Below are 13,300 nucleotides of genomic sequence, written 5' to 3'. Positions count from 1 at the left end.
TTTAAAGCTTGTGCAGTGATTACATAGAAGTTCGGCTGGGGTCACTACTAAAGTCTTAAAATTGCCACTGCCTGAAAACCCAAAAATGAAAATTGCTGACTCATGGTCAAAGTCCCATTTCCATCATTCCCAAGCTGTATCTGAAAAGATTAGGCACTATTTTTTTTGGGGGGGGGGGAACATGACCCAAGAAACATAAAATTTTGTGTACGTTTTCCATAGTAAGAACATAGGTTGGGTATTAAATAGTTCTAACGTATCTTCAGTTATTTTGATAACACTTAATGCATTTTCTTATTGGGCTAATCTGAATTTTAAATATTTTAAAAAACCCATGATTCATAACATTAAGTGTTGACTGAAGTTGATTTAATAGCATTTATGAGCCAACATCTACATCACTTAACAGACACAGGTGCACAACTCTAAATTGTGATCAGCGGTTTAAAGATGCCGCTACAATTCAATAGAAAATCATTACTTTATTCAATAGAAAGTCATTAGCTCACAAAATGCCTTAAGTCAAATTCCATGTTCCAATCATGGCAATTCAACATTATCTTATTGGAACCCAAAACATTAAAAAAGAAAAAAAAAAAAAAAGAGTAATTCAAAGTGTACATAAATCCATTCTTGGGTTTACCTTTCTTCTTTCCTAGGCATTCCCAAGGTTTGCAGTCAAGATGAAATCAGATGTTTTTAAATACCCTATCATTTCTTTGCAGTTTGAAGAACAAATTCAGTTTCAAGTTATTGTTCAAGAGAACCCACTATCTAGTAAAAGCCCATCTCCACAGCTGATCATCTCTGGCTCTTCAAGGTTGTCTGTCCTTTCTCTTAAAAGGAAATCTTTCTTGGAGATTCTCTTTTTAAATTAAGACTGAAAGCTACATGAAGGATTAGAGATTACTTAGTTTATCGACTATGACAGAAACTCAGTCTTCTAAGGTCATCTAGTACTAGGAAAATATAGGCTATTCCCCTCCCCGCACCTTCCTGGAGAGATGAGACATTACACAGTGGAATACACCTAATACCTCTCTGAAAAGTAAATGACAATATTTTTTGGCATACAGAATTCAAGCTGCAAATCCAAGAACCCAGATTTAAAAGGCAAAGAAACTTGAAGAATAAGCACTGATAAAATACGATGTATTATTTAAAAATCTTCTACCAGAAAGTCTTAAGAATTAGGATTTAGGTCACTAAAAAAGGCTAGAAATTCCTTATTTTAAGCACAGGGGGAGGGAGAAGGGGAGTGGAAGAGGAACAGACGGGGAAGGAGATGAGAAGCATCAACTCCTAGTTGTGGCACCTTAGTTGTTCATTGATTGCTTTCTCATACGTGCCTTGATGGGGGGGGGGGGAGGCCTCCAGCCAAACAAGTGAACTCCTTGCTCAAGCCAGCAACCATGGGGTCACATCTATGATCCCATTCTTAAGCTGGCAACCCTGGGGTTTTGAGCCTAGGTCCTCAACATCCCATGGCTGACACTCTATCCCCTGTACCACTGCCTGGTCAGCTTCCTGCTGAAGCTTTTTTTTAAAAAAATTCAAGTTGTGTAACTTAGAGACAGAAAAAACAAGTCAATTCTACAATATTAGAATAAAAGAGAACACTAATTATATCCACTATGGAGAAAAACAGGGATGCAACATCTCTTTAGGGATATGCTTCCTTCTCACCAGACTACCAGATGAAGTTAGGAATTTTTAATTCCTTTTAGCATCTTTACTGACATACTGACAGAATTGTAAGAGATTGTTTTTGGCCTGATTCTCTCATCAATCTAGATGTTACTAAGAGATTTTTTATATCTCCTTTCAACAACTTTAAATCTTCCAATGGCAGTTCTCAAAAAATGCAAAATTAACATGGCTCTTCACTTTCATGTTATTGTCTCATCTGAGGGGCAATGCCTTTCTTTTCTTTGTGGTTTGCCAGTTTTGCCCAGTGTCTCAAACGCTTCTATTTAGTAACTCATTTACAGTTAAACTTCCAACGTCTTGGGAAACACATAGCATATATTCCTTCTTGAGCCCTGAACTTGATACATGCTGAATGGTTTTAAGACCTTTCACAATTTATATGGCTGCTTTTGTTTACCCATGTATATATAACCAGAACTTTAGCAGTCCTTAGAGCACAAGTAGGTGTTCAATATTTGAATTAGTTAACTAATGTGTTTTGTACACAAAAATGGCTAGACATGCAAAATCAGATTTCTTTAGACCACTTGTGGTCAAGTAATATAAAAAACAATGAACACAGGTTTCTAAGATGTGATGTCCATAAAGTTTGGGATTCAAGTTGAATCTGTGTTCTGCTTTCTCTTTCAACCACAGACCAACTGTAACTTTAGGCTCCTATGTTATTACCTGAATGTAAGTTTTACTTCCAGTGAGGTAGGAGGCCTGTTTAAATAATGATGAGCATGTGCTACAAATGGGGTGAGGGGAGGTCTCTGTAAATGGTCTGCTTCATACATTTAATATTTCACTTTCATTCCTATTATTGATATATATATATATATATATATATGAATTATAAAGATGTTCCCTGAGACTTAAGAAATTTTCTTAGAAACAGTATATATTCAGTAAAGATTTAGAGTTCTGTTCTTTTGGATAGCTCAACTATCTTCAATGTGTTTGGGCAACCCCAATGTTTGAAATTTCAATTGTTAAAAAATAGTAAGGCTGTCTTTTAAAAAGCATTCTATGTAAACTTATTAATTTCCAAAGTATGCTATTTTTTTTTTTTTTTTCATTTTTCTGAAGCTGGAAACAGGGAGAGACAGTCAGACAGACTCCCGCATGCACCCGACTGGGATCCACCCGGCACGCCCACCATGGGGCGACGCTCTGCCCACCAGGGGGCGATGCTCTGCCCATCCTGGGCGTCGCCATGTTGCGACCAGAGCCACTCTAGCGCCTGGGGCAGAAGCCAAGGAGCCATCCCCAGCGCCCGGGCCATCTTTGCTCCAATGGAGCCTTGGCTGCGGGAGGGGAAGAGAGAGACAGAGAGGAAAGCGCGGCGGAGGGGTGGAGAAGCAAATGGGCGCTTCTCCTGTGTGCCCTGGCCGGGAATCGAACCCGGGTCCTCCGCACGCTAGGCCGATGCTCTACCGCTGAGCCAACCGGCCAGGGCCTAAGTATGCTAGTTTTAACAGTGAAAATAACTAGAACTGAGCAATTTGGGGGAGTACTAGTAGACTACAATGAAGTCAGTTTCATGGGTCTTTGGAAACATTCTTGGAATTCTGACCTTATTTTCTTTCAGGTCATCAAATAAATATGTATATATTATCCATTTAAAAGAATGAGCTATATACCTTTATTTCCAAAGACTATCTAGGTATTACTTTCCTTCCTCAAGCATATCCTAAACCCAAGAATTTAAAACCACAAAATTATTTCTCTTAGACATCAGGATCTGATTGTCTCTTAATTACAAACAATGGACAATTAATGTCTAACATCTGGTTTAGTCCAAAACCCAAGTTTGCCAAACTACTCCCTCTCCCTCTCTAGATCAATCAGGCACAAAAAACTGGCTATGAAACTTCTCAGAAAAAAATTGGGAAACAGAAAAATTGTTCTATTATCTTCATGACATTACTTCTTCACACACCCCAGGCCTGGAAGGTGTTGGCAGTGAATGTTAATCAATTATTAACCAGTGGGGAGAAAGGAAAACCTACTTGCCCCTGAGATATTTTCTTACCATTCTTTGTTTTTAAAGCAAACAATGGGCATATTTAAAAAAAAAATTTTTAATCAATAAAAAAAGATTGCCCTTATTTTTTCTCTTTTGTAGTTTTACTTTCCCAGTTACATCAGATGGTTAGGAGACAGAGTTTAAGGGTGAGGACATATTAAGAGAATTTAACATTTTTACTCTAGCTCTGTAAAAAATGCTACCCTTATTTATCACCAAATTACTCATTTTACTCCCTTCCATACAATCAGTGGTGACCTTCCAATAGTAATGTAAGGCAACTACTGAGGGCCCTTACCCACACCGCTCTCAGATGTATGTCAATCTCAAGATTCACCAAAAACTCCAAGGTTTTAATTTTCACTTTAATTATCTTTTACTTAATAAAATGAAAAATAAGAATATATGAATACACACAATCTATATACATATATTTATTGCAAATACTTAAAATTCTTATGTAAAATGATTTTTCTATATTTGTGAAAAAATACGACTTTTTAAATGGTGTTGACACCAACTTCTCTGTACATACCCTCAATTCCAATGATAACAATTCCTTTAAAAAGGCAGAAAGACACAAAAGTTTAGCATTTACCAAACCAGTCTGTACAAACCTTATAGCTAGAAGGAAAAAAAATTAGCTTGTGGTAAATAAGTCAATTTTCCTTTAAAATAAAAGATAAACTCCAAAACTATCCCCCTTATTGCATTTTTGGGAAATAATCTGTGTCCTTAGATAACTTCCTTTGAAATCATTTGTGCCTTAACAGCGAGGTCCTACATTAAACATACCATATATGAGAAATTCAAAGTCTTCCACTGTCACTTTTTACATAGATATTAAAATATATATTACTTAAAATATATTACTGGAAAGCTATTTTTAAAATTGATCTTTAATAGTTGTATCAAATGTAAAGCATTAATAAAAATAAAGTAACCAAGAATCTATGAAGCTCTTCAACTTGAGGAAACGTTTTACCTATTGTTTTCTCTCAATAAGTATGCAGATATTGAAACATGTTAGGAAAGATCCCTGCCTATCATCATGTTTCTCAGTCTCTTTGGACTATTCTATAAATTGAGCTGAAAACTAGCCTTAGCCAAGTTTTTAGCACACGGTTGCAATGCAACGGGGAGACTTTTCCCTCCTTGTCATGAAGTCAAATCTCTATCTAGGTCATAGAGAAAAACCCTGTCACTGCTCATTGACAGTGAGTTCTAGAAATAAATAGCAGTGTAATGACCATAGGAGACCCCCTCATTACATCTAATCATTTCACCCCAGAGTTTTTCAAGGACTCTAAGGCAGAGAACGGCAATAATAAGCAATTAGGATGGCGACTGTCAGGTCATTAATATGTATGAATTTACACCTTCACCTGGAAGGCGATGAGGTCTTCCTTTGGCTATGTAATTAAATCTGAGATAATTTCCTACAATAACTACATCTGAGTGCCCTCTCAGCCCATGCAAGTATGCTCCCCTTACCCCCAAGAGAAAGTACACATTTGTCAGATCTTCTTTAAAATGTTACATGGGATGCAACAGATAGCTTCAATATCTTGAGCACAGGAGTTGAGGAATAAAAGCAGAGCAAACAACTCCAGGTTATTTAACTTTATTTTCTATTTAATAGGATGGAGAATTTTAGTTAAAATTCTTTAAGATTTAAGATTCATGGAGCCTTCTTTACTAGACAACGCACAACATTCTAAGCGAGACTGAGATGATATACTGTTGGTGCTCCCTCTCCAAGGTGACCTAGTGGGAGGTATTTCAAGCACACTTGGAGGCATAAGCATCAGGCATAATGCCTGACTAGTCATTCGAAACAGTGCAACTTAATACCATAAAAATAAGCTTAGCACTTACTAGACTGAATTATAAATTCTGAAAACCTAAAATAAAAATTGTTTTAAAGGTACTGGAGTGCCATACTTTAATAATTTAATGATTTTGTTTCTTCTTATTTTCAAAAGAGCCAGACTGTATTTCTTTTCTTCCTGTTCAGTTCATGACTTTCAGGTCGAAAGCACTGTTTTAAAACAAACTGATAAATGAATTGTACTCAATTTATTGCCAACGTAAGGGAACCCAATATTTGGTCAATATTGAGGCAGTGTACCTAGTTCACAATTTCTGTTTTAGGGGCATTAATAAATGCAAAGGTTTCATTAGCTGGGTATTATATTACTTCTTAAGAAAATCTGGTAAACAGTAAATCTTAGGACCATCTACAAGAGCCTGGGTCAAGAAGAGGCACAATATGGTTTGCTCTCTAAATGAACTTAAAATCCCTGATTCCTTTCCTCCTTTCCTGATTCATCTATCCATCCTTAGATTAAGGTAACCACTTTTTATTTCAGGAAAGGTGAGAAGAAAGCCACTTTAATCAACCCAAATTGGTACTGTAACTGTGTACCATGTGGTTGGTCAGTTCTAAACCCACAACTTCCAGCATGCAGACCAGCCCTCAGTCCTGCCACTAAAGTGCAGCGTGCAGAAGCTGGGCATGGGAACTTTTAACCAGCAACAGGTCTTTTAAAGCCTTCCCGCCCCCAAATAACCCAGGGTACTAACAGAACCATGTTTTCTGTTTACTGGCTGAAGAACTTAATGAACCTTATCCCTGAATCCTTGCAGCTTCCATTTCCCTTAGCTATGTGTGTGCTGAAAGAAAAAGGGAAGCCAGAAGGACATCATATGGTCTCGGCTGAAATAAGAACGTAGGTATTAACCCTCTATTTGCCTTGGACCAAAAAAATCCCCCCAAAATTAAAAATAACAAAGTAAGGAGTTTCTTATGGAGTTTGAAAATATTTAAAGAGTGTATAACATGGAGGGACAGGAGGTGAGGGTAGCAGAATGGGGGCCGAGCAAAGATAATTACTGCTACTTTCTCCTGATCTGGAATGTGACTTAACAAGTTTACACTGTTCTGCATGTTCTAAATATCACATCCTGAATATTAAGTACAACTACAACTGTACTACGTTACAGCAGTATTTTTACTTTACATAGTTGAAATTAGAAAACTTGAAATCAATATGCAAATGATGCACACTGCAAAACCTGATTCTTAAATACCAATTCTGGTAAACTGTAGACTTACTTCAATGTTCTTTAACCATGATCTAATTATATGTACTCAAAAATTCTTTAGTTGCTAGATAAAGGCTTAAATACACAAAAAAGAAAACAAAAAATAAAAACAACAAAGCTTTGGAGGTAATCTCTCTCCTTTCTAGATATCCCCTTAGCCATTCTAGAGTTCTCTTTAAGCCCTTCACTGAAGCCCCTTTACATTAGAAGTTTCTAGAACACACAGTAGACCGCAGTAATCCAAAACAGTGGGCATATTTTTTAAAACAGGAAAGGTGTCTTTTTATAAGTGTGTGTGTGTGCATGCGCGCGCATACAAGTCTTCAAAGTAACATAGTTAGATTACTCCACACTCCTCAGATGCCAGGGAGGTCAGAACAGGTTTAACAGAATGACAAATGTGGTATTAATGAGATTTCCACCTGCAGCAACAGCTGAGTCCAGAACATGTGGTAAAGGATTGGGAGAGAAGAAAGAAGCTACCTGTTTCTAATGTTAAATCCTTTCCCAAAGTTCTCTTATATTCAGTTTCAGCACCTTTACTGCCCTTGCTCAACAAAACACATAGTTCAAATCACTCCATCACTAACCCTTTCCTGTTAATTTTATACTAATATTTCAAACCTGTTGGTAAGCTCCCACGACTAAGTACTTGGATATTATTGCTGGAACTGTTGCCCTGCCCAGGCTATGGTACACAAGGGGCTAGAGAGGCATATCCTTCATGGACCACATTCACTGTATCAGGGCAGGGGAGTGGGATTAGGGAATAGCAGGGACCCACAAATTAAATGCAGAGTGCTTGGCAACAGTATTGGCTTATGGTAGCCAAGAACTAAGTCAGAGCTTTCAGAGTTTGAAGTAGTAGCTGTGAAATTAATACCTTATCAAAAGTTTGAACTTAAGAAGTTTCCATCTAAGGTAAAGGGACTGACTATGTAAACCCTGAATGTGTATTCTGCAAAGGATGAATAAGCCACATAAGACCTACAGGTAGACAGTCAAGACATAATCAGTACGAAGGCTCATTTCTCCAAACCTTTCATTCCTTCCTCTTCCTAGCCTCTTAGGAAAGGACAGAAGGGAGACAAGCTTCCTTTAACTCTGCATGGCATTAAACTTTTCAAAGAGTCACAAAGTATTGGGTTGGGGAATAAGTTCGCAGCGTTTTTACCGGAGACTTTAATTAAACAAAAAACAATAATTATATCAATAAGTTAATCAATTATATATTCGCCGTTGCTGTTTACAACCTCTTCCCACCTCTCGACCAATTTGTTGATGCCGTTCCGCCAAAAATTGCCTGGTCTGGTGTCAAAGAAGTTGTTGAGCCAGTTTTTAAGGACCTCTTTGTTATCGAAGGTAACGCCCTTCATATGGTTTGACAGGGAGCGGAAAAGATGGTAATCGGTCGGTGCAAGGTCCTGAGAATACGGCGGATGCTGAAGGACCTCCCATTCGAGCTCTTGGAGTGCGGCTTTGACGACTTGTGCAACATGGGGCCTGGCGTTGTCGTGAAGGAGTATGGTTTGACCACGTCGATCAGGTCTTTTCAGTCGAATAGCCTCATTCACGCGGTGTAGCTGGGCAATGTAGAGCTCCTTGTTGACCGTGGCATTCTTTTCAAGCATTTCCCAGTGCACCATGCCCTCCCAGTCCCACCAAACACATATCATGATCTTCTTTGGATGAAGGTCCGGCTTGACTCTCGGCTTTGGCGTATCTCCTGGAGCCACCCACTCCTTTCTTTGCTTCATATTGATGTATAGGCACAATTTCTCATCTCCCGTGACAATTCGGTACAAAATGCGCTGTTTATGACCTCGTGTTGCTCGATGGCGGGTGAGATGCTGAGAAGCAATTTGAAGGCGACTTTCTTTGTTTTTTTTTGTTGAGCTCATGAGGCACCCAGGCTCCCAATTTTTCGGTAAATCCCACTGAATGAAGGTGATTGAGAATCGTCTTATGATCGCAGTTCATTTTTTCTGCCAATTCACGACTGGTTTGGCGACCGTTCTCCTTCAAAAGTGATTTGAGACGTTCTTCATCGAATTCAGAAGGCCTTCTGCTGCGGGACGCGTCATCGACGTCAAAGTCGCCATTTTTGAACTTTGCAAACCATTTCCGTGCTGTAGACTCGCCTATGACACCTTCTCCATACACGTCGCAAATGTCCCGGGCTGCTTCGGCAGCTTTTTGACCTCGATGGAAAGCAAAGAAGAGCAGGTGTCGAAAATGTTGATTTTTTACCTCCTGGGTATTCCATTTCTAAGCCTCAAAAATAATAAAAAATTAAGTAACTCAAAAATACAATTAACATAGTTTTGTAGAGCAGAAAGAGTTTTATCGAATGAATACTCACCCTTTGCCAAACAGCAAACAAATCGTTGTAAAATAAAGAAAATATAAAAACGCTACGAACTTATTCCTCAACTCAATAAAACATAAATTTGAATTCAAAGTAATACATTATTACCTAAAAACACTTGGAAAAATATTAAAACAAAATGTGACATATTTACATGATTTTGAAAGTGCAAACTTGTCACAAATTCACAAAGTCTTGCTTGACTCAGACTTACTATACAAGGTGCTCTTCCTCTAAAATGTAAGAACTGGACTCTGTATTCCTGATTAAATAACATTTGTCTCTTGACAACTGAAACCTACTTGTTTATTTCTGTGATTCCAAAAGGACGCAAAAAACACATCTTGCCAACCCTTCCCTTCCTGCCTCCTTTTAGTGTGTTCTCTTTCTAGACTTATTATCGAACAACAAGGCAGGAAACACACAGTTTAGAGGGGCCAATGCAATCATCGTGACAGAAAGCTCCACACCCCTTGCACATGATCATGGCTTTCAATCGGCAATAACATTTCGAAGGTGTGTCCTCTATGCTGTTCTCTTCAGGAAATGCCTGAACAGGAATGGTCTGGCCATGGCTGCTGGGATTCATAGCTTGGCTAGCAGGGATGGTAGTGACCGTCACCGAAAAGGACATGACATCACCTACACTGCTAGACACCTGGCTGCAGTCAGGCATCCCCGGTACAGCAGAATTATGGTCCATGTCAGATGAGGTGGAGACATTGATCATGCCTCTGTAGCTTGGCCCAATCTGTGTGGGGCTTCCATACAGCTTTGGAGTTTGCAGTGGTGGAAGGAGGAGAGGCTGACGGGTGGGGCTGTCCGGTGGAGGAAGAGTAGTGGAATTGAAAAGCTCAGAGCTGCTATGCATTGTCTTACCTCTCACTGCATGAGCCATTTGCTTCTGTGCTGCCTGAATAAAATCTCTGGCTAGTGTCTTTTCATCAAATGTTTGGCCTCTAGTGAACAGGTAATTCTCCTTGCTTAAAGTGGTTTGCTCACGCACTGGTGTCTCTGCCTTCACGTTCTTTTTAGCTAAACAATCAGTGGATAGGGTTTCTCTACTATGGGATCCTGAACTTGCTTCACACTTGCCAGAACTCTGGGAAACCTGGGGCTCCTCCTTCACCATGACAGATTCTTGCTCATCACCAGTACTTTCCTCATCAGTATCTTCTTTGCTGCTGCTACTGTCTCCTGCTGCATTTTTACAGTCTGTATATCCCATTTTCAAGGCTTCAGTGGGGCTATTTAGACAAAAACGGTCTTCAGGGTTTACAGAATGGGTCCTCCTAAAGCTCTCTGAACCTCGGCCATAGGTGGAAATGTTAAGCAAGTAGTGGCCTGCCATTGCAGGCTTTGATGTCCTTCTGCCAGCAAAACCCAGCATGAACCGCTGGCTTGTGGAGATGTCTTCTAAGTGGAAACCTGAGTGAGTGAAGTTGAATTGGGAAGGCTGCACAAATGAGAGAACATTCTGCCTCTGAATATGAACCCTTTGGATAAGAGTCTGAAGGATCTGATCTTGGGTTGTTTTACTTAGTCCTTCTTGGTGTGTGTCAATGCTAGAGTCCCTCAGATCCTTACCTGAAAAGAGCTGAAGGGGTCTGGAAACCTGGGGGAGATGCTTACTTTGCAAGGTTTTACCCAGCTGCTGTATAGCTGGATAAGAAGGCCTCTCATGACTTTCCTCTCTGGTGCTGTTTTCCATTACGTTGGCACCTGTGCATGATCCTATCCCTATTTCCTCTTTTGTAGTCAGTGGAACAGTTTTCATTTCAACTTTGGTAAGCGGTTTAGGCAGAATTTGCTCCATGGGGACATCTTTACCCTGAAGCAGCTGAGTGACCAAAGGATTATTAGCAGGGATACTAGAGCTTGGCCGTGAAATGGGTCCATTCATATTTAAAGAACTTCCTGGAGTTTTAAGGCTAGAAGCTGCTGGCAAAGTGCTCAAGGATGGCGCTTCTCCAGTAGATGCTACAGTTACACTGACCTGGGGTATAGAAAGCTTTTCTAAAGTGGCTGCTATTAATAAAGATGTTAAGGGGGAGGAAGTTATATCCACTGAAGTCCTGGCAGTTGTCTCTGCTGAGGTTGAAGGGTTTGCTGTACTCTTATTAGAACCTGCTTTGGGCTCAACTGTACCATCAGCTGCAAAATAAACAGGTGAGGCACCTGAGATTAGAGCAGGACCTGCTGAAGCAGAAGGTACTTTCTCATGCCTACAATGACTGGGCCCTTTTGGGTGGCTTAGAGAGGCCACTGTGGCTGCTGCCCTGGTGGCATTCCGTTTTTCATTATTCAATTTCTCTAAAGCTGGTGGGGATACATTAGTATGAGCTGGTGATGGGACGCTTGTGCGTGCTCCACTGATGGCGTATGTTGGAGGCACTGAGGAGGTTTGCTGTAGTTGTGCTCCAGAGACACTATGAGGCTGTGGCTGGCCTGGGGTGTTGGTCTCAGATTGGGGCTGAGTCTCTGTGCCACCACAGGGTAAAAGCTCTCTCGTACTTCCCCTGCTTCCAGTTCCTGCCAGTTCCAGTGTGGGGTCCTTTCCAGTTTCTCTGACTCTGTCTGAGTCTGGACTCCCTCCTCTAGCAGTTTTCCTTTCACCACCGTCTCCTGGACTGTGTCCACCCCCTGGGCCAGGTCCTGGAATGGTCCCTCCAACTGAGGCGGCTGCAGCAGCTGCGGCTGCAGCAGCAGCTGCTGCCCTCTGTGCTTTGACCAGCTGGGCTTTTGCTTTGATGTCTGCAAGAGTTCTGGCTCCTGTTCTGTTAGGACTAGTGATGGAGATTGGAAAACGAGCCCTGGGAGAGACCTGCGATGTAGAAAACAGCATGGGGGAGATTCTGGAGACCGGGATCTGAAAGAAGTAGGGGAAAAAACAACAGAGCTTAGTTTTCATTTACAAGAATAACAAAATTTCATTAATACTTACGTTTTTAAAGTAGGATGAACATTACAACACCTGTGACAACGACGGGAGGTCTCTGCTGAGAAACCAAATCATGCAGATAGCAACACAATTTTGTTTCTAGGGTCCTTACACCTCCTTTTCTGGTGCCAAAGGCACTCCTCACTCAATATCCACTCCCACCTCTTCTCAACTCTCTCCTAAGGTCATAATTACAACTGCTTATTGTTTAAGATATAAACCTTTCTACCGTATCTGCATTTTCAAATGTGAGAGAGGAAACAAGCAGAAAGAGGGGAGTAACATAACACACCTGTCTTTTGCTACTTGTAAGCTTTACTACAAAGGTTTAGGGGGCAAGTCTTGCTCTCTCTTGTTCTATGTGTGCGCCTGTGAGTGCAAGTCTGCACAATTAAGTGTATAGGCTGAGTTATCTCAAACTACAGTGGCTTCTAAATCACACCAAGAGGAAGAGTGTACATGTGGCTCCGCAGGTGCACCTTACTCTGCCCATCCACATGATGGAGTATGAATGTAATGCGTATAATGTTCACTGGTCACTCCCATCCCTGGATGGTATTATACGTAACCTGGGGAGCTTTTGAAAAATACATATTCTCTGAGAACTATCCCAAAATTTACAAATCAGAACCTGTCGTGGGAAAAGTACTTTTCCAAAAAGCTTCTTGTGAGATTCTGATGTATCATCAGGTTTGAAACCATTGATTTTCATATCATATGTCATATGTGGGAGGGGGTGAGGAAACGGGGTCAAGGTGAAGGGATTGAGAAGTATAGACTGGTAGTTACAAAATAGTTATGGGGCTATAAAGTACAGCCTAGGAAACACAGTCAATAATATTGCACTATATATGCTGCCAGTTGGGTGCTGCTGGAAATATCAGTGAGAACACTTTGTAAAGTATATGATTGTCTAACCACTATGATGTACACCTGAAACTAATACAAAATAATATTGAATGTAAGCTGTAACTGAAAAAACTTTAAATTTTTTTAAAAAGAAAAAAAATCTTAAAAACTACTAAACCTCATAACCTTACTACATATTTAAATACAATCATTATACCAATAAACTAATGAAAAATTAAACAAAAAAAAATACCATATTGGAAAGAAATCTGATTTGTTTGACCAATACTTTGAGAACTACTGGTGTTAATTA

The 13,300-nt window shown here is 40.0% G+C and overlaps 1 protein-coding gene across 2 annotated transcripts in view; it reads right to left on the bottom strand.

Moving 5' to 3' along the window:
* Positions 1-7,102: 7,102 nt before the first annotated feature.
* The window catches only part of ASXL2 (ASXL transcriptional regulator 2), a 115,982-nt gene continuing 109,784 nt past the window's right edge, over positions 7,103-13,300 (bottom strand). For both annotated transcript variants that reach the window (XM_066378710.1, XM_066378711.1), the window contains one exon: positions 7,103-12,066. In XM_066378710.1, coding sequence (XP_066234807.1) covers positions 9,595-12,066 — 2,472 coding nt within the window. In that variant the 3' untranslated portion in view covers positions 7,103-9,594. The remainder of the gene's footprint in view (positions 12,067-13,300) is intronic.

Source organism: Saccopteryx leptura, chromosome 3, assembly GCF_036850995.1.
Source record: "Saccopteryx leptura isolate mSacLep1 chromosome 3, mSacLep1_pri_phased_curated, whole genome shotgun sequence".
Lineage (NCBI taxonomy): Eukaryota > Metazoa > Chordata > Mammalia > Chiroptera > Emballonuridae > Saccopteryx > Saccopteryx leptura.
Note: the sequence above shows the minus strand (reverse complement) of the source record. Positions and strands in the feature narration are given on the sequence as shown.